Source organism: Hyaena hyaena, unplaced genomic scaffold (assembly GCF_003009895.1).
Source record: "Hyaena hyaena isolate Hyena2069 unplaced genomic scaffold, ASM300989v1 scaffold_212, whole genome shotgun sequence".
NCBI classification, from domain to species: domain Eukaryota; kingdom Metazoa; phylum Chordata; class Mammalia; order Carnivora; family Hyaenidae; genus Hyaena; species Hyaena hyaena.
Genome location: NW_024080845.1, coordinates 729,556 through 752,320, shown reverse-complemented (window position 1 = coordinate 752,320; position 22,765 = coordinate 729,556). Strand labels below are relative to the sequence as shown.

Sequence of the window (22,765 nt, the reverse complement as noted above, 5' to 3'; positions counted from 1 at the left end):
GGGTTTATTTTGGTTTTTCTATTCTGTTCTACTGATCTATATGTCTATTTTTGTGCCAAAATCAAAATAAATTTTAAAATTACAAATAAAACAATCTTAATGAGATAGGTCATATGTGGCTGATATTAAATGCCACTTTATGGCAATTTAAATGGTAAAATGTACAGTGAAGATTTTGAGTTCAGCATGTATAAACTCCCTTTTACTATTTGTTGATTCAATTCTCCCACCCCTTCTTTCTATTGATATTACTATAAAAGTTTCAATATCATTAAAGTGTCACTTGATTTAAAGACATCCTGTACTTTTTTAGTCTTTTTTTAAACTTCAAACTCAAATACTAATCTACTTCCTACGGCAGTATCAGGTTAGTGTGATCCCAGGGTGTCTTCCCAAACCAACAACCAAGTCTCTTTCTCTGGACATCAACTGGGTGTTCAACAGTTCAATTCTGACACTAACTGGCACAGATTAAGGGCTCTGTCCTACAAGACTTCCCCTCACTTCAGAGAGTCTCAAGTCTCAGGTCACCTATACTTGTGACTGGCTGGACTTTTCTACAACCTCCCCACCAGCTTTGATAATTTGTTAGAACAATTCACAGAACTCAGGAACACAATTTATTATTAATGTTTACTAGTTTATTATAAAAGATACAACTCAGAGGGGTGCCTGTTTGGCTTAGGCAGTAGAGCATGTGACTCTGCACTTCAGGATTGTGAGTTCAAGCCCCATGCTGGGTGTGGAAACTACTAAAGTAGCAAGTGGCAAGGGACATCTGAGTGGCTCAGTCAGTTGAAAGTCTGACTCTTGATTTTCAGCTCAGGTCATCGTTGCAGGATTTTTCACCTCAGTACCCAGGATTCATTGTCTTGCTGCTTCAAAGAATGAAGAGGTGGATGCAGAATAAAATGAGCAGCAGGCAAAAGTTTATTAGAGCATGAGATCAGAAAGTAAGAATAGTATGAAAGCTCTCTTTACAGAGACGGGGTTTTCAAAAGTGAATGCCTGTAGACTGTAGGCAAGGGACTTAGTTTTTTTTTTTTTTTATAGTCTATGTTCTTTTTTTTTTTTACAAATAGTTTATTGGGACTTAGTTTTATAGGGTTTTGGTGGGTCCCTTACCTTCCTGCTTGTTCCTTCTCAGGTCCTACCCTTATTGGCTAGGTAACTAAATGCCTAGTCATTCCTTTTTGATTGGCTTGTTTCCATTGTATGAGGGGTAGTCTGTGGCCAAACCAGTTCCTGTGGGCCTTAATATTTTAGGGTCTACCACTTATTTTAGTTAGGTATTTTGTCATATTCCAGAGGGAAACGTGAGGGGAAGTAGGTGGTGTCTGTTACATTCACAAGAGGAACCTTAGAACCTTACACCTGAGAGAGTTAGTAGTTCATGGTCAGATGTTCCTAGCATTGTTTTAAAATATGTGTTTTCCCCATCCAGGGACCTCAGGTCCTAATCTTTCCCTCTCTGCCTATTTTACCCTATAGTTTTCTATCATATGATCCCAGGGTCATGCCTGCATCCAGATCTGCTCTGAGCAGGGGCAGCCTGCTTAAGATTCTCTGTCTCTCTCTCTGTCTCTCTCTCTGTCTTTCTGTCTCTCTGTCTCTCTCTCTCTCTCTCTCTCTCTCTCTCTCTCCCTCGTCCCTGCTCTCATACTCTACCCCCCCTTCTTTAAAAATAAATTTTAAAAAATAGGAAAGATCTAATGGATACAACTCAAGAAGAACGAAATGTAAGAAATGTATAGAGTAAAGTATATGGGTGGATGGCACCATGCTTCGAGGTAATGTCATTCTCCCTCCATTTCAGTGTGCTCACCAAACCAGGAGCTCTCTGAATATCATTGTGTCAGAGTTTTTTACAGAGCTCAGCCTTCTATCCCGTCCCTCCCTCCTTACCACCCAATACCTTCACCAAAGGCTGGGAAGTAGGGCTGAAAGTTCCAACCCTCTAATCACTGGGTCTTTCTTGTGACCAGCCCCATCCTGAGGCTATCTCAGGTCCCCAGCCTGTCACTTGATCAGCATAAATTGGGTGTGATTGCCAAGGGCTCATTAAGAATCACAAAGACACTCCTATCACTCATGAAATTTTAAGGGTTATAGGAGCTCTGTGCCAGGAACTGGGAATAAAGACCATATATATTGTTATGTTATACCACAGGTAATAAGATGATTCAGAGTATGCTAATATGATTTTTAAAAATCAGAATAAAAATACAAGAAGTGTAACATTGTCAAGGAAAATTCTTGTACTTCTGTGAATATAGCAACAAATACATGGACCCACAGCTTTCAGTTTGAGAAATGCTACTAAGAGTCAGTGCTGGGAGGGGTGTGGCCAAGTGGCTCAGTGCATCTACAGATGGGGCAAGAGGAGCCAGGGCCACAGGAAAAAACTCCTAACTGTGTCATATTGCTTTTTAACATGGACAATATTCCTTTATTTTCCCTTTACTGACTTCTTTTGGGTTTCAGATAATGTTTATTTCTCTATGATTCTTTTCTCTTACTGCATTTTTAGTTTTACCTCAGTGGTCATTCTCTAGGATATAATGAACATCCTTGAGTTATTACAATTTACCTTAAGTTTGTATTTTACCATTTCAGAAACAATGTAAAAATTTTCTTTTATTTTTTTATAGTTTGTTTATTTTTGAGAGAGAATGCACACGTACCAGCAGGGGTAGGGCAAGGAGAGAGGAGGAGAGAGAATTCCAAGTAGGCTCTGTGCTGTCAGGTCCCATGTTGATCCCATGAACCATGAGAGCGTGACCTGAGCTGAAATCAAGGCTTAACCTACCGAGCCACCCAGGTACCCCACGATATAAACACTTTAAATGGAGTAATTTTATTATCCACTCACCCTACCCATTGGGTTATTGCTGTCATTTATTTTACTTCAACGTATGATAAACTCCACAATACATTATTAGTTTTTGCTTTTGGTATTAGTATTTGAAAAAATAATCCTTTTTATTTACTTTTCCTAGTGTTTTTTTTATCCCTTCTGGTAGGTATAAGCTTTCATCTGGGATCTTTTTCCTTCAACATCAAGAACTTCCTTCAGTATCTCTTGTGTACATGTGGGTCTTCTGGCAACAAATTCTTGAAGCTCATTTGTTTGAAATGCCTTTATTTAGTCTTCATTTTTGAGGAACATTTTCCCTAGAAACGGAAATCTAGATTGGCAGTGTCTGTCCCTCTTTCCACATCATTTTATAGATATTATCCTATTAACTCCTGGCTCTCCTGGTTATACTTAGAAGGCAAGAGTTTTTCTTATTTATGCTTGTCTGAATGTAATGTGTTTTTTCCCTCCAGCTATTTTAATATTTTTCTTTGCCTATGTGCCTGGGCTTCTTAGTTTTGTATTTATTTGAATTTATTGCACTTCTTGAATCTGTGGATTCGTGTATTTCTCCACAAAATTCTCAGTAATTATCTCCTTAAATATTTTGTCTGCCCTATTTTGTCTCTCCTGTGCTTCTGGAACTCCAATTAAATGCATGTTAGATCATTTTATATTATCTCACACATCTCTTATGCTCTGTTTTTATTATTTTTATATTCTGTTTTGTAGTTTGATTACTTTTTATTGACCTGTCTTTAAGATAAATCATTTTTCTTTTTTTTTTTTAGTCTGCTGATAAACCTATCCAATGAATTATTCATTTCACATATTTTTTTCAGTTTTAGTATGTCTAATTTGGTTTATTAAAACCAAATATTTCAAAAAAAAACCCAAATATTTCATTGTTTGAATTCTTTATTTTTTCATCTTTTTTTTGTCATTGTCTATTTTCTTTCATACATTTATAACAGTTATTTTAATGTTCTTGTCTGCTAATTATGACATCTGGGCTATCTGGGAGTTTATTTACTGTTTATTTCCTCTTGATCTTCAGCTATTCTCATGACTTGTAAAGTTTGATTTTATGTTAAAAAACTATGTATAAAATAATTGTAGAGACTAAAATGATATGATGTTTTGTAGAAAAACTGTGCTTTCCCTTTGCTAGATAACTAGACTGACTGGTGATCAAGTCAATTGAGAGTTGACCAAAGCCAGAGTTTTACTGAAGCATTATTGAGCTTTAGTTTACCTCTGGTTTCAAAAGACTTTAGGGTAAGAATTGTCTTATTGTATCATAGAGCCCTCCCTCTAGCAGCATTCTAAGGTATGGCAGGCCCAATGCAATGCCCACCTATGTTCATACCTAGAAAATGCTCCCCCAGGCTGAATTTGCTGTTGATTTGTGCTCATCTGGAAAGGCTTATCCTTTTCTGATATTTAGTTCCTTTAGACATATTTGTATCCAAAGCACTCCTATATCTTTAAATTTTTTGATTTTTTTAGACTGTTTATGTCTAGTTACTACAGTGTGAAGGATTGTTTGGCATGTCCTTCTGTATCCTAACTGAAAGTGAAATTCTGGAAAATCCTATTTAAAGGGGTTGCTTCTGGGGCACCTGGGTGGCTCAGTCAGTTGAGCATCTGACTTTGGCTTGGGTCATGATTGTGAGTTCAAGTCCTGCATCTGGCTCTGTGCTGACAGCTCGGAGCCTGGAGCCTGTTTCAGATTCTGTGTCTCCCTCTCTCTCTGCCCCTTCCCTGCTCATGCTCTGTCTCTCTCAAAAATAAATAACATTAAGAGGTTGTAAAAAAATAAAAGGAGTTGTTTCCATACAGCCTGCAGCCAGTGCTATGGTGCTATGATCATTAACTTATAATAGGAAATAATATTTTTAAAGTAATTTAATTCTATTCTTCCTTTTAATTATAAACATTCAGCTTTAAAACATCTTTAAGAAACAATTTATCAATATAAAAAGATACAGTTTTTTATTTTAAAATGAAATCCTACATTTATAAGACATGGATATAATTTATAATACAATTTTATAAGAATGCATTCCATTTTTCTTTTATTTTAGGAATTTTTGGAATGTGCTCATGAAGCCTGCAAAGTACATAATCTTCAGCCAGTTAAATTTTTTCTTGAAAAAATGATTCAGACATATGAAATGATGATTGTTAGACATGGGTAAGATTACAGATTATCTTTGTCTGCCATGGTTAGATGCTGTTTTCAAATTAAACTATTAAAACAACTACAATTTGTTAACTAAAAGATTCAGCTACTCAAGTAGGCTGAGGGACAAAGAACCCCATCTCCCATTTCCCATCCCAGTGGCTTAAAAACAAAAGTTTATTTCCCTGTCATGCTACCCATCCAATAAGGATTGGTAAGGTGTGCTCATTCAGTGATGTAGTGCTAATGACTACCACAATTTGCCCTTTTGGTCATCAAATATGTTATTTGCTCTCCTTCATGCCCATGAAACATACTCTTCGCTTCCCAGGAATATACCTGAAAGGTTCTAGTCAATCAATGAACCATACTCAAAGTTCAGGATCTCTAGGTGATGCATGATGGTTTCTGTATCAGATTTGGAAGTTGTTCCTCATGATCCAAAGACCTACATAGTAGAAAGACAAGTTACCTGCCCTCCACACATTCAGTCTTTATTATAATACTGGGCTTACCAGAACAGGTTATTGGAGCAAACACTACCATCCAGAAGTTTAAGAACTGGAGACACAGCCAACAACTGTGGGTAGCAATTCTCCAACCCAGCTACACTGACTGTGAAACTGATAGTTTAAACTTCAGGTTCTCTCACTTGTAGAAGGCTTTCCAAGGAGTCATAATCATTTGCTATACATACTTCATTATATAGGGTGTCATTAAAGTGGCTGTGGAAGTTTTATATCAGTAGTTACATATATATATATATATTCCAACCCCCCCTTGGAGAGCCTACTCCACCAATTGTATAAACTTTAGACCCCCTAAAACCTGGATCTACATTTGCATGGTTTTGCTCCTTGGAAGGGGATTTCCTGTTAACTGTTCTCTGTGGACCTTGGTTCAACTTTCTTGAGAGATCTTTCCATCTTCATTTTCTTCGCCGGTCACATGTGAAGTGGACAGTAGAGAATATGTCCTCGGGAGCTGAGAAATGTTTTCAGCCTGCTTCCTGCCTATAGAAAGCTGAGGTCTCAAAAGTCATGATTTTTTTTAAAGGCAGGATTAAAAAAACTAAACAATTTCACATTGTGTAAATTGTCAAACATAGGCAAAAATAGATGGAATTGAAAAAAAAAAAAAAGAGGGACTAGTACAATCAACCCTTATGAATCCAATATGCGAGGATCATTTTTAAGTCTTGAACATTCACATGTGTGTTAATCTAGATTCATGGTTTGTCAGTAAACTCCCTCAAATACTTGATATACTCATCTATTTGATTCCAGGCAACTCTATGTGCCAGTAGCCACAACTACAGTCCTTACTAAGTGATACCTTTATAAATTTCCTTGCAGTATCCTTGAATCAATCAGGCTTAACTGGGAAGGCCACAAACTTCATCTATTTTCCCTGAATTATTTTATCCTCCTGAAATGATTAATGTGAACTATATTAATCTCATACATTTTAATAAAGTGAAACAATGGCTTTACCCTTAATTTGATCCTTGGTGCCAGGCTGAGTAGATTTTTCTTGTTCAAAGGCTTTCTCAAATTGTCTTTATTTACCAGTTAGGAATGAGAATAAATTACTTGCAGGTTCTGGAATTTCTGGACTCCCTCTCTCCTCTTTCATTCCAACTTGAAAACTGGCTATTTCTTTTTTTCTGGGCTCATTTCTTTCCTATAGTTCTTTGTTAAAAGCAGCCATCAACTACCCTCATATATTAATAATCATCTGTTTACTATCCTTTTTCCTAAAATGACAATTTTATTACATATATTATCTGTATTCCAAGTTATCTCAAGGAACAAATCTACCAAGTGTTTCATCATTGCATAATATTAATTGACAATCTTTTAGCCTGTAATAATGGTTAATTTGCCACCCACAACCTGGCCTCAAAGCCATTGCCACATATTTAGGTCTTAAGAATACCTTGCCCCCTTCTAGGAACCAATTTCTGTCAGTAATGATGGACCAGATTATTCTTTAGAAATGATCAGTCACTAAGACCCAAATCTTAGTGACTTAAAAAAACAAAGGTTTATTTCTTATTCATGCTGTGTCCACTCTAGGTTAACAGGAAGGATCTGCTCATCATGATTACTCAGGGTCCCAGGCTATTGGAGCATCCACCATCTCAACATGATGGGTCACAGCTCTGCTAGAGGGAAAAGCCCTGTTAGAGGAGAGCTCTGTAGGCTCCCTCGCTGGCAATGATCTATACCCTGCTAGGACGTAACACCCATGTTTCCACTTGTTACTCATTAGTCACCTAGTATTTCCACAAGGGACTGAGGAATCCTACTATGTGCTGGGAGAGAGGAGATTCAGAAGTATTTGGCAAAGAGCACTAGTACTTACCATAGTAAGCAAAGACTTCGGGAAGGGGAGTCTTTTCCATTTCTCTCCTTGGGATGCCCAAAGTCTTTTTTTTTTAGTGTATCATTAGGTTTTCATTTTCATTTGGAGATTTTTATTCTCTCTTGTAGGTCGTGGTATTAATGAAGAGAATCTTAGAGGTAAACCAGTTCAGAAGTTAAATGTATTCTCGAAGTCTGAGAAAAATTCATAGAATGTCAAAAATGATAAATACCAGTAAAATATGAAAATAATTTATCATTTTTTAGAATAATACTGCATAATTCTTTTCCTTAATAGTTTTATGTTGGTAGGAGAGCCTTTTGCTGCTAAGACAAAAGTTCTGCATATGCTGGCTGATACTCTAACTCTTATGAATGAACGTGGCTATGGAGAGGAAGAAAAGGTTATTTATAGGACTGTAAACCCCAAGTCCATTACTATGGGCCAACTTTTTGGACAATTTGACCCAGTGTCTCATGAGGTAATCTACAGTATATTCTCTTATTGACTATGTACTTTAAACCAAGAAATTTGAAATGTTTCTGTATGATCACTTTATAGTCTTGTAAAGAAAGCTTTCCAACTCTTTTTCTTCCCCAGTGGACTGATGGTATAGTGGCTAACACTTTTAGAGAATTTGCCTTATCAGAAACACCTGACCGGAAATGGGTTGTATTTGATGGTCCCATTGACACTTTGTGGATAGAGAGCATGAACACAGTATTGGATGATAATAAAAAGGTAAATCATCATAATTAAAAGCAAAACTGATCACAATATGAATATACCAAACACTACCAAGATGTAAACTTGAAAAGGGTTAAAGTGGTAGATTTAATGTAAAATGATTTTTTTGCCAGTTTTTGAAAAAGCAAAATAGATGCAAATATGCTTAAGCAATGTTATGTGTTCAACAACTAATTGACTAGGACTATATATTTAAAGCAAAGGATGCAGCAAGTTTAGTAAGTTTATAAATTATCTTTTCAATGAATACTATGCTATAGTAAATCCTTTGCTTAATTTTTTTATAGAATAAAAATATATTAAAACCGCATGTTAACAGGAAAATGTGGTATTGTAGTAGATGTTAAGTTGTTAAGTGATTCCTGTATTATGGTTTCTTACAGAACTTTAATATATTAGGAGAAAATTAAAGGGCCTCATTCCTTTTTGAAAACATTAAAGGCAGGGCACCTGGGTGGCTCAGTTGGTTAAACTTCCCACTTCAACTCAGGTCATGATCTTTCAGTCCATGGGTTCAAACCCTGAATCAGGCTCTGTGCTGACAGCTAGAGCCTGGAACCTGCTTCAGATTCTCTCTCTCTCTCTCTCTCTCTCTCTCTCTCCCCCCCCCTCCTTCCCTCCCTCTACCTCTCCCTCACTCGCACTCTGTCTCTCAAAAATAAATAAACATTTTTAAAAAAAGAAAACATTGAATGCTTCAGTGCACTTTCATGTGCTGCATTACCTTAGAAGCTGTGAAATAATACTAAAGAATTAGAAAATGGAAGTCCTCTAGTATTTAATTTAATTGAGAGACTATATGTAAACTATAAAATGTGACTAATTTTAAGTTTAGGTTCTGTGCTTTTTTAAAAACTTACATGTGCATTCACATAACCATAATTTAAATAAAGATCCATGAAATTTTTGCACTCTACAAGCTACACTCACATTCCTTCTGAATCAGTATACCCTCCTCACTAGGGCAATCGCAATTCTGACTTCTGTGATAAATTAGTTTTGCTGGTTCTTGAACATTATGTATATGGAATCATACTGCTGAGTATTTTCCTTCTTGTAGTCAATGTGGTATCTGTGATACTCATGGTGTTGTACTTCCATTTGACTTCATTTATTCTTCTTATATCTGTAGGTATTCCACTGTATATATCACAACCTATTTTCATACTTAAATGAAATGACCACACTACTAAACAAGCAAATTAATTAGCATTCAAACAAATACACTAGCACACATTTTCATAGGTGATTGGTCATTTGTTCATATTCTTTCTTTCAGTTACATTGATTGAGCTAAGAAGTAGCAATGATTCAGAAGAGAAGAGGGGTTATTCAAAGTCCAATTAAGAGCCAGGTGGGAGGATTGTCTCATAGTGGATGAGAGGAAAGTAGGAAGAGGATAGGTATAGATACAGATGGATATATGGATTCGATAGTGGAAATCTAAAGGCAAATCCTTTTGATGATTTATTTCTTCTTTGTGAAGTGGTAGACCCTGGTTCTTGGCACACTGGAAGAGAAAAGGAGGAAGGTTTAAATTAGCCATTATGGCAAATGGGAAAGATAACTGCCTAGGAAAACACAGAAGCCTGTCTGAGGATTAGTAGTAGTAGTGCCAAAGTCTGCCTTTGTGAGATTTTCCCTAACAGTCTAAGCAGCTTGGATTTAAGTGTAGATTATGTTTCTGGACTGAAAGTACAGAAACACTTTAAAGATACTGGTAGGAGAGTGCTGGAAGAGCTAGGCCATGGGAAAAAGCTGCTTAATAATGAAGGACGTGAAAACAGCAGGGATATGAAAATGGAGAGTAAGTGGAGAAGATGAGTGAGTAGATGAGTAAGAGCACTGGATGGTTGGAAACTGGAGGCAGAGACTGGGAAGCTTGAGGTTAGTATTTCAGAATTGTGTAGTGTTCCAGGAGAGAAGGTCCCAGAGAAATAAACTGGATGGCTGGAGTGCAGTAGGAGAAACATGAGCGAAAACAGGGTAGTCAAGGATCTGAGGGGCTGCCTTTTTGAAATGCTCCCCACTCACGAACACTGGATCAGGCCAGAGTGAAAAAAAAATTGAGCCATGTATCAAAGGGAATGCTTGGGTGCTGGTGAGTGACAGCAGGAAGCATGGATTGTCAAAGGAGCAGAAGATGGAAAGAATGGGGTAGAGTATTAGGAAACACTGTGAGGGAGTAAAGAGAAAGCTGACTCCATCTCCCAAATATGAAGTAAATAGGAGAATGTTTCCTGAAATAATCTGGTAGAAAATTAAAAGTTTTCTAGACCAACACTGTCCAATAGAAATTTCTGCAATGATGGAAATGTCTGCACTGTCCGGGAAGGTAGATACTAGTCACATGTGATTATTGAGCATTTGAAATTGGGCTTAGTGCAAAAAGTACTGACTTTAAATTTAATTTTAATGACTTAAGATGACGTTATTTAATTAAATTCATTTGGTTTAATTAGTAAAAAATGTAAATAGTCACGTATGACCACTGGACTAGCATATCAGACAATCCAGCCCTAGGCCATTCACTTAGTCTACAGAGGTCCAGGAATGCTAAATGCCACATTGTTGACATTTAACTCGATAGGGGCAAAACTGGGACTAAAGTGATGGTTTTAGAGAAGAAACCCTGAAAAATAAATGAAAAGGAAGAATTGAAAAAAAAAAAAAGACTTAGAAATGAAATTAAACTGGGATATCAACAATTAATTTTTTAAAAATTTTAAAGTTAATGATAATTCCAAAGGTAGAAGCCATGGAAATTGAGAAGTTGAGATGGCTTTCATAATAATGAACAAGAAAGGAATTGGGCAGAAAGGAAGCAGTTGACAAATTGAGGTTTTTTTGTTTTTTTTTTTTTTTTACATATTTGATTGAAGAGGAATATTTTATTTTTTAAGTTTTTATTTAAATTCCAGTTAACATACATACAGTGTAATATTAGTTTCAGGTGTATAATATAGTGATTCAACACTGCCATACCTCACCAGGTGCTCATCATCAGTGTACTCCCTAATCCCCATCGCCTATTTCATCCCTCTAGCCCACCCACATCCCCTCAGGTTACCCTCTGTTTGTTCTCTATAGTTCTGGGTCTGTTTCTTGGTTTGCCTCTCTCAAAGAGGAATGTTTTAGATTAAAAGTGATCTATGCCCCATATTAAACACAATGCATGGTCCTTGACTGAATTTTGGCTTGAGTAAATCAGTTGAAAAGACATTCCTAATGTAATTGAGGAAATTTGAGTACTGGCTGAGTATTAGTTGATATTAAGGAGTTATTGGTAATTTTGTTAGGTGTGATAATGTTATCGAAGTAATATTTTTTTAAGTTTGTTTGTTTTGAGAGACACAGAGAGCAAGTGGGGGGAGGGGCAGAGAATCCCAAGCAAGTGCTCTGCACTGTTGATGCAAAGCCTGATGTGGGGGCTCAATCTCACAAACCATGAAGTCATGACCTGAGCAGAAACCAAGAGTTGGACATTTAACTGACTGAGCCACCAGGTGCCTTGAAAACCCCTTATTTTTTAAGAACTGAATATTGACATATTTGGATGTGAAATGCCATGGTATGTATAATGCTCTTAAAAATAGTGTTTTATATGCAGAAGAATGAAACTAGATCATTTTCTCACGCCATGCACAAAAATCAACTCAAAATGGATAAAGGACCTGAACGTGAGACAGGAAACTATCAACACCCTAGAGGAGAAAGCAGGAAACAACCTCCTTGACCTCCACCGCAGCAACTTCTTACTTGACACATCCCCAAAAGCAAGGGAATCGAGAGCAAAAATAAACTGTTGGGACCTCATCAAGATTAAAAGCTTCTGCACAGCCAAGGAAACAACCCAGAAAATTAATAGGCAACCAACGGAATGGGAAAAGATAGTTGCAAATGACATATCAGATAAAGGGTTAATATCCAGAATCTATAAGGAACTCACCAAACTCCACGCCCGAAAAACAAACAACCCAGTGAAGAAATGGGCAGAAGACATGAACAGACACTTCTCCAAAGAGGACATCCAGATGGCCAACAGACACATGAAACGATGCTCAGCATCCCTCCTCATCAGGGAAATACAAATCAAAACCACACTGAGATACCACCTCACGCCAGTCAGAGTGGCTAAAATGAGCAAATCAGAGAACTCTAGATGCTGGCGAGGATGTGGAGAAACGGGCACCCTCCTGCACTGTTGGTGGGAATGTAAACTGGTACAGCCCCTCTGGAAAACAGTGTGGAGGTTCCTCAGGAAACTAACAATAGAACTCCCTTATGACCCAGCAATAGCACTGCTAGGAATTTACCCAAGGGATACAGAAATGCTGAGGCATAGGAGCACATGTACCCCAATGTTCATAGCAGCACTCTCCACAATAGCTAAAACATGGAAAGAGCCTAAGTGTCCATCAACAGATGAATGGATCAAGAAGATGTGGTTTATCTATACCATGGAATACTACATGGCAATGAGAAACAATGAAATCTGGCCATGTGTAGCAACATGGATGGACCTTGAGGGTGTTATGCTGAGCGAAATAAGTCAGGCAGAGAAGGACAAATACCATATGTTTGCACGTATAGGAGGATTAGGAGGAACTTGACGGAGGACCAAGGGGGAGAAGAAGGGCGGAAATGGTGGGGGAAAGGGAGAGAGGCAAACCATGAGAGACTCTTGAATGGTGACAAAAACTGAGGACTGATGGATGTGGGGGGGAGGGGGGGATGGGCATGAAGGAGGGCACTTTGGGGATGAGCACTGAGTGTTATGTAGAAACTAATTTGACAATAAACTATTTGTAAAAAAAAAAAAAAAAAATGTTTTATTCCTCAGTATCCTTTTTTCTAAATTCTGCACCCAGTATGAGGCTTGAACTCACAACTCCAAGGTCAAGAGTCACATGCTCAACTGAGCCAGACAGGTGCCCCTTAAAAATACTTTTTTTAAAAAAGGAAGCAAATGTGGGAAAATGTTAACATTGGTTAAATACAGGAGAGGGGTACATTAATGTTTATTCTTCATTTTCAATTTTTCTTATTTTATTAATAAAGAAGCCTTTTGACAATTTTATGAAGTCAGGTGTATTTCACATAATTTTTAAATATTTAGGGAATCCTGGGTGGCTCAGTTGGCTAAGCGTCTGACTTCATGATTTTGCGGTCCATGGATTTAAACCCCACACTGGGTTCTGTGCTGACAACTCAGAGCCTGGAGCCTGCTTTGGATTCTGTGTCTCCCTCGCTCTCTCCCCCTCCCCCACTCACGCTGTGTCTCGCTCTCAAGAAAATAAACATTAAAAAAATTAAATATTTAAATTCAAGTTCATATACAATGTAGTATTGGCTTCAGGGGTAGAACTCAGTGATTCATCACTTAACATATAATACCAAGTGCTCACTTCAATGAGTGCCCTCTTTAGTGCCCATCACCCATTTAGCCTATCCCTACCACTCAACTCCCTTTCAGCAATCCATGTAATTTTTAAAAATGTTTGTTTATTTTCAAGACAGCATGATTGTGGGAGGGGTACAGAGAGCCGGGAACAGAGGATCCACAGGGGGCTTTGCTCTGACATCAGAGAGCCCCTTATGGAGCCCAAACTCAAGAACTGTGAGATCATGACCTGAACCAAAGTCAGATGCTTAAATGACTGAGCTACCCAGGTGCCCAACCCATGTAATTTTATTAATAGCAAGAAATGAGACTTGTATAGGATTTTTGCAGTATGTTATGTAGTTCCTTTCTTGCCTAACTCTATGGGAAAGAAGTTATCTCAGTTTATAGATGAAGAGGCTGGGAGTCAGAGATGCTATGTATTTGCTTATCTAGTAAGTAACTGACTGAGCTAGATGTAGGTTACAATTTTCTGGCTTTCATTATAATACTTATATCACAGGCTATATATTATCTTATACATACAATATATTTTTACTTGAGAGGTTTGAGTTTTTAAGAAATAAACATTTGAAAAACAATTGCCTTTAGCTTTGCCTTATGAGTGGAGAAATCATTCAGATGTCCCCTCAAATGAGCCTCATCTTTGAAGCAATGGACCTTTCCCAGGCCTCGGTAAGTTCATGTTTTAATAGAAGAGTAGGTTGTTGATTTGTTCATTTGGTCAATAAATATTTTCTATTAATATGTCAGAAGACTAGTTAGGCACCAGGAATACTAAGACGAATAAGGCACAGCGTATAACTCCTTTAAGGAGGATGAGAAGCATGCTAATAAATAATCCCACTATACTGCTACATGTAAGTGCTCTAAGAATACGGAAGGGGTGGGTGCCCAAGAAGCGAATGGGTAGAGGAGGACCATGGAAAATGTTTGAGCATTTGATCTGGCTGTGAAGGGTAACTCTTCTCTAGGGAGACTAGTTGGGGCTGGGCATCTCAAATCATGACAACATGATATGTGAAGACCCGCAGCCATGACACGTGTAGGGGGGCTGTAATTTACAACATTTCATCTAATGTCTGTGAGGCTATGGAGGAGGACAGGCCTTGAAGGTCATTCAAAGAAGTAGTTAATGATTGCCAGGTACTACTGGAATAAAAGCAATATTGGAAAAAGAAAACTTGTCTTTTTTTTTCTAGCCTGCCACTGTAAGCCGCTGTGGCATGATTTATTTGGAACCCTCTCAGTTAGGGTGGGAACCGATTGTATCCTCGTGGTTGAATTCCCTGAAAGGACCTCTACAAGAACCAGATCATCAAGCTCTTCTGAGAGGACTCTTTGACTGGTTAATAAAGCCCTCTTTAATGCTTCGTAAGAAAAAATGCAAGGTAACACTGGAATTATCTGACCCATTCAAGTTTGTTTAACTCGACTAAGGCTAATGTCACAATAGCAGGATAAATAACCAAAATCAGTTTTCCCTTGACATTTAGTATCCACTTTTAAAAATTGAATATTTATTGTGATAATCAGTGGTTCACATGCAGTTGTAAGAAGTAATAGATCCCATGCTCACTTTACCCAATTTCCCCCAATAGTAATATTTTGCAGAACTATATTATATCACAAGGATATTGACATTGATACGATCTACTGATATTGTTCAGATTCCTCTAGTTATATTTGTACAGCCATATGTTTATCGCTCTGGATTTTAGTTTAAAATTTTTAATAATTTATAATTTTAAATATAATGCAACTTTGTACCCTTTGCCCAATGTCTCCCCATTTCCCTCACCTCCCCACCCTCAGTAACTGCCATTTTACTCCAGTTCTATGTATTCACCTTTTAGATTGTACATATAAGTGACATCATGCAATTTTTTCCTTTCTGTGTCGGGCTTTTTTCACTTACCATAATGTCTTATAGTGCACCCATGTTGCAAGGGCTCTCTTAAAAGAGACTTTAAAAAAGGCTCTCTTTTTTAAGCCTTAATAATATTAATAATTTAGTATTAATATTAATAATTTAAGTATTAATAATCTGTGATATACCTATGTATATATATATATGGCAATTTCTTTATCCATTTGTCCATCAGTGAACACTTAATTTATGTCCCTATTTTGGCTATTGGGAATAATGCTGCAATGAACATGGTAGTGCACATATATCTTTAAGGTACTGATTACATGTTCTGAAGAGGGATTGCTAGATAACATGTTCTATTTTTAGTGTTTTGAGGATCTTCCATATTGTTTTCCACAGCGGCTGTGCCAGTTTACATTCACACCATCAATGCACAAGGGTTCTCTTTTCTCCACATCCTCACCAACACTTGGCACCTTTCATCTTTCTATTCGTTCTAAAAGGTGTGCAGTGATATCTCAGTGTGATTTTGATTGCATTTTTCTGATGATTAGTGACGTTGAGTGCCTTCTCCTATATCTGTTAACCATTTGCATGTTTTCCCTGGAAAAAGTGTCTATTCAGACCCTTTGCCCATTTTTAAATTGGATTTTTTTTTACTATTGTGTGAGTTTTTATATATTTTAGCTATTAATCCCTTATCAGATATATGGTTTGCCAATATTTCCTACCAATTTAAATATTGCCTTTTCAATTTGTTGATAATTTCCCTTACTGTGCAGAAACTTTTAGTTTGATGTAGTCCCGCTTTATTTTTGCTTTTGTTGACTGAGCTTTTGTCTTATCCAAAAAATCATTGCCAGGGTCAATGTCAAGGAGATTTTCAAGGCAAATATTGTTAAAATATCTATACTTCCCAAAGCAAACCACACATTCAATGCAATTCCTATCAAAATAATGCCAGCATTTTTCACAGAGCTAGAACCAACAATTCTAAAATTTGTATGGAACCAGAAAAGACCCTGAATAGTCAATATACTGTTGAAAAAGAAAACTAAAGCTACAGGCATCACAGTTCTGGACTTCAAGCTGTTTTACAAAGCTGTAATCACCAAGACAGTATGATACTGGCACAAAAACAGACACATAGACCAATGGAACAGAACAGAGAACCCAGAAATGGAGCAACAATTGTATGGCATGGCTAACTACTCTTCAACAAAGCAGGAAAGAGAATCCAGTGGAAAAAAATTTCTTCAGCAAATGGTACTGAGAAAACTGGAAAGCAACATGCAGAAGAATAAAACTGGCCACTTTCTTTCACTACACACAAAAATAAATTCAAAATGGATAAAAGACCTAAATGTGAGACAGAAAACCATCAAGATCCTAGAGAAAACAGGCAGCAACCTCTTTACCTCTTTGTGACCTTGGTTACAGCAACTTCTTACCAGACACGTCTCTGGAGGCAAGGGCATGAAAGGAAAAACGAACTACTCGGACCTCATCAGGATAAAAAGCTTCTGTACAGCAAAAGAAACAACCAATAAAACTAAAAAGTAATTGACAGAATGGGAGAAGATATTTGCAAATGACATATCAGATAAAGGGTTAGTAGTCAAAATCAATAAAGAACTTAACAAACTCAGCACCCAAAAACCAAATATAATCAATAAAGAAGTTATCAAACTCAGCACCCAAAATCCAAAAATAATCCTGTGAAGAAATGGGCAAAAGACGTGAATAGACACTTTTCCAAAGAAGGTATACAGATGGCTAACAGACACATAAAAAGATGCTCAACATCACTGATCATTAGGGAAATACAAATCAAAACTACAATGAGATACTACCTTACACTTGTCAGAATAGCTAAACTAAAAACACAAGAAACAGCAGGTATTGATGAGGCTGCAGAGAAAGGGGAACCCTACTGCACTGCTGGTGCAGCCATTCTGGAAAACAGTATGGAGCTTCCTCAAAAAGTTAAAAATAAAACTACCCTACAATCCTGTAGTTGTACTACTAGGTATTTATCCAAAGAATACAAAAATACTAACTTGAAGTGTGACATGCACCCTGAAGTTAATAGCCGCATACACACACACACATATATATACATACACAAAGGAATATTACTTGGCAATCAAAAAGAATGAAATCTTGCCATTTGCAACAATGTGATGGAACCTGAATGTATTATGCTAAGTGAAATAAGTCAGAGAAAGACAAATACCGTTTCACTCATGTGGAGTTTAAGAAATAAGACAGATGAACATCGGGGAAGGGAAGGAAAAATAAGATAAAAACAGAGAGGGAGGCAAATCGTAAGAGGCTCTTAAACACAGAGAACAAACTGAGGATTACTGGAGGGGGTGGGGGGGATGGGTAATGGGCATTGAGGAGGGCACTTGTTGGGATGAACACTTGGTGTTATATGTAAGTGAAGAATCACAGGTTCTCTACTCTTGAAACCAATACTACACTGTATGCTAACTTGAATTTAAAATTTTTTTTAAAGGAACTTTTCCCCTATATTTTCTTCTGGGATTTTTATGGTTTCAGGTTTTACGTTTAAGTTTTTAACCTATTTTTACTTAATGTTGGTGTATGCTGTAAGATAATGTCCTGGTTTCATTCTTTTAAATGTGGATATCCAATTTTCCCAACATTATTTATGGAAAAGACCATCCTTTTCACATTGTGTATTCTTGTTGCCCTTATTGAAGATCAGTTGACTGTATATGCTTGGAATTACTTGGGATTTTCTACTCTGTTCCATTGGTTTATAGGTCTGTTTTTTTGCTAGCACCATACTGTTTTGATCACTAGAGCTTTGTAATATGATTTGAAATCAGGAAGTGTGGTGCTTTGAACTCTGTTCTTCTTTCTTAAGATTATTTTGGCTATAGAGAGCCTTTTGTGGTTCCAGACAAATTTTAGAATTGCTTTTTTATTTTTGCAAAAAATGCCACTGGAATTTTGATAGGGATTACAGTGAATCTGTAGATCACTTTAGATAGTATGGACATTTTAACAATGTTAATTTTTCCAGTCTATGAGCACAGAATATTTTTCCATTTATTTGTGTCATCCTCAATTTCTTCCATTAGTATTTTATAGTTTTCTTTTTTCTTTTTTTTTAATTTTTTTTTTTATTTCTAGGAGAGAGAGAGAGAGACAGCGTGAGCAGGCGAGGGTCAGAGAGAGAGGGAGACAAAGACTCTGAAAGAGGCTCCAGGCTCTGAGCTGGCAGTCAGCACAGAGCCCGACGTGGGGCTCGAACCCACGAACCGCGAGATCATGACCTAAGCGAAAGTCGGACGCTTAACCGACTAGGCCACCCAGGCGCCCCAGTATTTTATAGTTTTCAATGTACAGATCTTTCATGCTCCTGGTTAAATTTATTCCTCAGTATTTTATTCTTTGTGATGCTATCATAAGTTGGATTGTTCTCCTGATTTCCTTGCCAGATAGATCATTGTTGGTGTAACACATGCAACTGATTTATTTTTCAAATGATTTTTGTATGTTGGTTTTTGTATCCTGTAGCTTTACTGAGTTAGTTTGCTCTTAAAGGTATTTCTTTGCATGTGGTCTTTAGGGTTTTCTACATATAGGATCATGTCATCTGCACATAGAAATAATTTTACTTCTTTTCTGATTTGGATGCATTTTATTTCTTGTCTGATTGCTGTAGTTAGTACTTCTTGTTGAAAAGAAGTGGTGGGAGTGTGCATCCTTGCCTCATGTCAGATCTTAGTGGAAGAGCTCTCAGTTTTACCTCCTGGATTATGATTTAGCTGTGGGCTTTTCATAAATGTTCTCTTTTTCATTGCAGATATTTCCCTTTATATCTATTTTGTTGAGAGTTTTCATTATAAATGGATGTTGAACTTTGTCAAATGCTTTTTCTGAATCTCAAGATGAAAATGTGATTTTTGTCCTTCATTCTGTTAATGTAGTGTATCACATTGATTAATTTGCATGACTCTTGGATTCCAGGTATAAATCCCACTTGGTTATGGCATGTAATCTTTTTGGTGTATTGAATTCAGCATGCTAATATTTTATTGAGGATTTTTGCAACTATGTTCATCAGAGATATTGGCCTATACTTTTCTTTTATTGTGGTATCCTCATCTGGTTTTAGTATCCTGTGATTCTAGCCTCCTAGAATGACCTTGGCAGTATTTCCTCTACCTCTAATTTTTACAAGAGTTTAAGAAGGATTGGTATTAATTCTTCTTTCAATGTTTGGTAGAATTCAGCTGTGAAGTTATCTGGACTTTTCTCTGGGAAATTTTTCATTATTACTTCAGTCTCTTTGTTATTGATCTGTTCGGGCTTCCTAATCTTCTTTGTTCAGTCTTGGTAAGTTGTATATTCCATAGGAATTTATCTATTTCCTTCAAGTTATCCAACTTATTTGCATATAATTTTTCATAATTACCCCTTATAATCCTATCCATTGTGTCCTTTCTCTTTCATTTCTGATTTACTGATGGGAGTCTTCCTTTTATTCTTAGTCTAGCTAAGAGTTTATTGTTTTTATCTTTTCAAAAAAACCTTAGTTTTGATTTTTTCTATTTTTCTATATTTCATTTATTTCTGTTCTGATCTCATTTGTTTCATTATACTGACAATGGGTTTAGTTTGTTCCTTTTCTAGTTCTTTGAGGTTTAAGTTAGGCTGTTTAAGATTTCTTTTTTAATTTTTATTTATTTTATTTTTATTTAATTTTTTAATGTTTATTTTTGAGAGAGAGAGAGACAGTGAACGAGCAGGGATGGGGGAGGGGCAGAGAGAGGGGAAGACACAGAATTCAAAGTGGGCTCCAGGCTCCATGCTGACAGCACAGAGCCTAATGTGGGGCTGGAACTCACGAACTGGGAGTTCAGGATGTGAGCTGAAGTTGTATGCTTAACTGACTGAACCACCCAGGTGCCCTGAGATTTCTTTTTTCATATAAACATTTATTGCTGTGAACTTCCCTCTTAGTACTGCTTTTGATGCATCTCATGAGTTTTGTGCTTCATTTGTCTCCAGATATTTTTTTATTTTCCTTTTAATTTCTTTTGGACCCGGTGGTTGTTCAAGACCATGTTTTTTATACATGTATTTGTGAATTTTCCCATTTTCTTATGGTTACTGACTTCTAGTTTTATTCCACTGGAGTCAGAAAATATATTTGATATAATTTTAATTTTATTGACTTGTTTTGTCAACAAACGTCGTCTCTCCTGGAGAATGTTCCATGTGAGCTTGAGAAAGGATGTGTATCCTTCTACTATCGAGTGAAAAGTTCTACATATATCTGTTAGGTCCATTTGATTTACAGTGTGGTTCAAATCTACTGTTTCTATTCTGAGTTTCTGTCTGGATAGTCTATACCTTATTGAAAGTGGGGTATTGATATCCACTACTATTTTTATACTGCCATCAATTTCTCCTCTCGGATCTGTTACTGTCACAGACTCTGGGTCTAGTTCTTTCTTGTCCAGCAAGAAAGCGGATGCAGGATTAAAATGTGAGAGATGGCAAATGTGTGGGGAGAGACAGGAGCCCCGAATAAGGATCCTTACTCTGTATTTATTAAGAACAGAAGGCTTATAAATGTGATGGGTGTGCACAAAGAGACAATGAATCTGTGAATATTAACTCTTGGGCATGAGGAAAAGGGGGTTTTGAAGATGTACAGTGTTAGAGATTTGGGTCGATATAAAACAAAATCCTGGTGCCAGGCAGATGGGCAGATGGTTGTTAATGGCAGACATGAGGCGCTGTGTCTGTTTAGCTTAGCTAGCTGAGGGGATAAGACAGATAGAACATGTAACCTCAGGGTTAACATGGCACCTTTCTTTTGCTAATCAGCTCCACTCTGGATGACCTTACTGGCAGAGGTCTATAGCCCTATTTACCTGTTTACCTAATTTGGTCCTTCTTTCCTATGAAAGCAGCTTTCTGCTGTATTACTAAATTGGGGGGCATTTTTGCCCTGAAAACTAATCTTGCTTACTTCATATACCTTTGTATTGGGGCCTTTGCCCCACCCTCTGTATTCTGGGGGCCTTTGCCCCCTCCTACCCTATTCTGGGGGCCTAATCTTGTTTACCCAAGCTTGGGTGTGTGCATTCTATGGCTTTGTAATTCTTTTTGCCTTGTTAATCCATTAGTGCAGGCTCAGGGAATTCCTAAGCTTATTCCCCACGTGTTGATATTTTTAATATTTTTTAAAAGTTTTTATTTATTTATTTGGAGAGAGAGATAGAGTGAGTGGATGAATAAGTGGGGCAGGGGCAGAAAGAGAGGGAGAGAGAGAGAATACCATCAGCATGGAGCCCCATGTGAGGCTCAAACTCATGAATGATGAGATCATGATCTGAGCCAAAAACAAGAGCCTGATGCTCAACCAACTGAGCCACCCAGGTACCCCAGGATCTGTCAGTATTTATTTTATATACCTAGGTGCTCTGATGTTGGGTGCATATATATTTACAATTGTTGTATCTTCCTGTTGAATTGACCTTTCATTACTATATTATGAAATTCTTTGTGTCTAAAGACAGTTTTTACTTACATTCTACTTTGATACAAATATAGCCACTCCTGATTTCTGTTGGTTACCTTTTCCTATTTCTTCACTTTCAGCCTAGGTATTTCTTCTAGACAGCATACAGTTGGACATTGTGTGTTTGTTTTTTAATGTTATTTATTTATTTATTTTTGAGAGAGACAGAGTGCAATCAGGGGAGGGGCAGAGAGAGAAGGAGACACAGAATCTGAAGCAGCTCCAGGCTCTGAACTGTCAGCACAGAACCTGACACCAGGCTCGAACTCATGAACCTTGAGATCATGACTTAAGCAGAAGTCAGCTGCTTAACTGACTGAGTCACCCAGGCACTTTTTTTTTTTTTTTAAATTTTATTGGGAAGAGTTTAACATGTTTACCTTTAAAGTAATTTTGATAGGGAAGGATTTACTATTGCCATTTTGTTAATTGTTTCTTTTCTCTCTTGATGTCTTCCTTTGTGTTTCATTGGGTTTTTACTGATAGGTTTTGATTTTTTTTTTCCTTATGTGACTTCTATTGGTATTTTCTTAGTGGTTACTAAGGAACTTACATAAAATGTCTTATAGTTATAACAGTCTTTTTTAAGCTAACAACTTATCTTCATTTGTGTACAAGAACTCTCCACTTTACCTCTTTTCCTATTGATTTCAGTTAACATCCATTTATATTACATCTCCATTAACATAATTTAGTTACAGTTACTTTAATACTTTTATCTTTTAACTTTTACAGCAGAATTTAAAAGTGATTTACCTACC

General features: G+C 37.0%; 1 protein-coding gene across 1 annotated transcript in view; it reads left to right on the top strand.

Annotated features, from left to right (window-relative positions):
• The window catches only part of DNAH12 (dynein axonemal heavy chain 12), a 201,915-nt gene that overhangs the window by 67,091 nt on the left and 112,059 nt on the right, over positions 1–22,765 (top strand). The window contains exons 29-33 of the mRNA XM_039242492.1: positions 4,945–5,054; positions 7,707–7,890; positions 8,010–8,150; positions 14,152–14,235; positions 14,763–14,951. Coding sequence (XP_039098423.1) covers positions 4,945–5,054; positions 7,707–7,890; positions 8,010–8,150; positions 14,152–14,235; positions 14,763–14,951 — 708 coding nt within the window. The remainder of the gene's footprint in view (positions 1–4,944; positions 5,055–7,706; positions 7,891–8,009; positions 8,151–14,151; positions 14,236–14,762; positions 14,952–22,765) is intronic.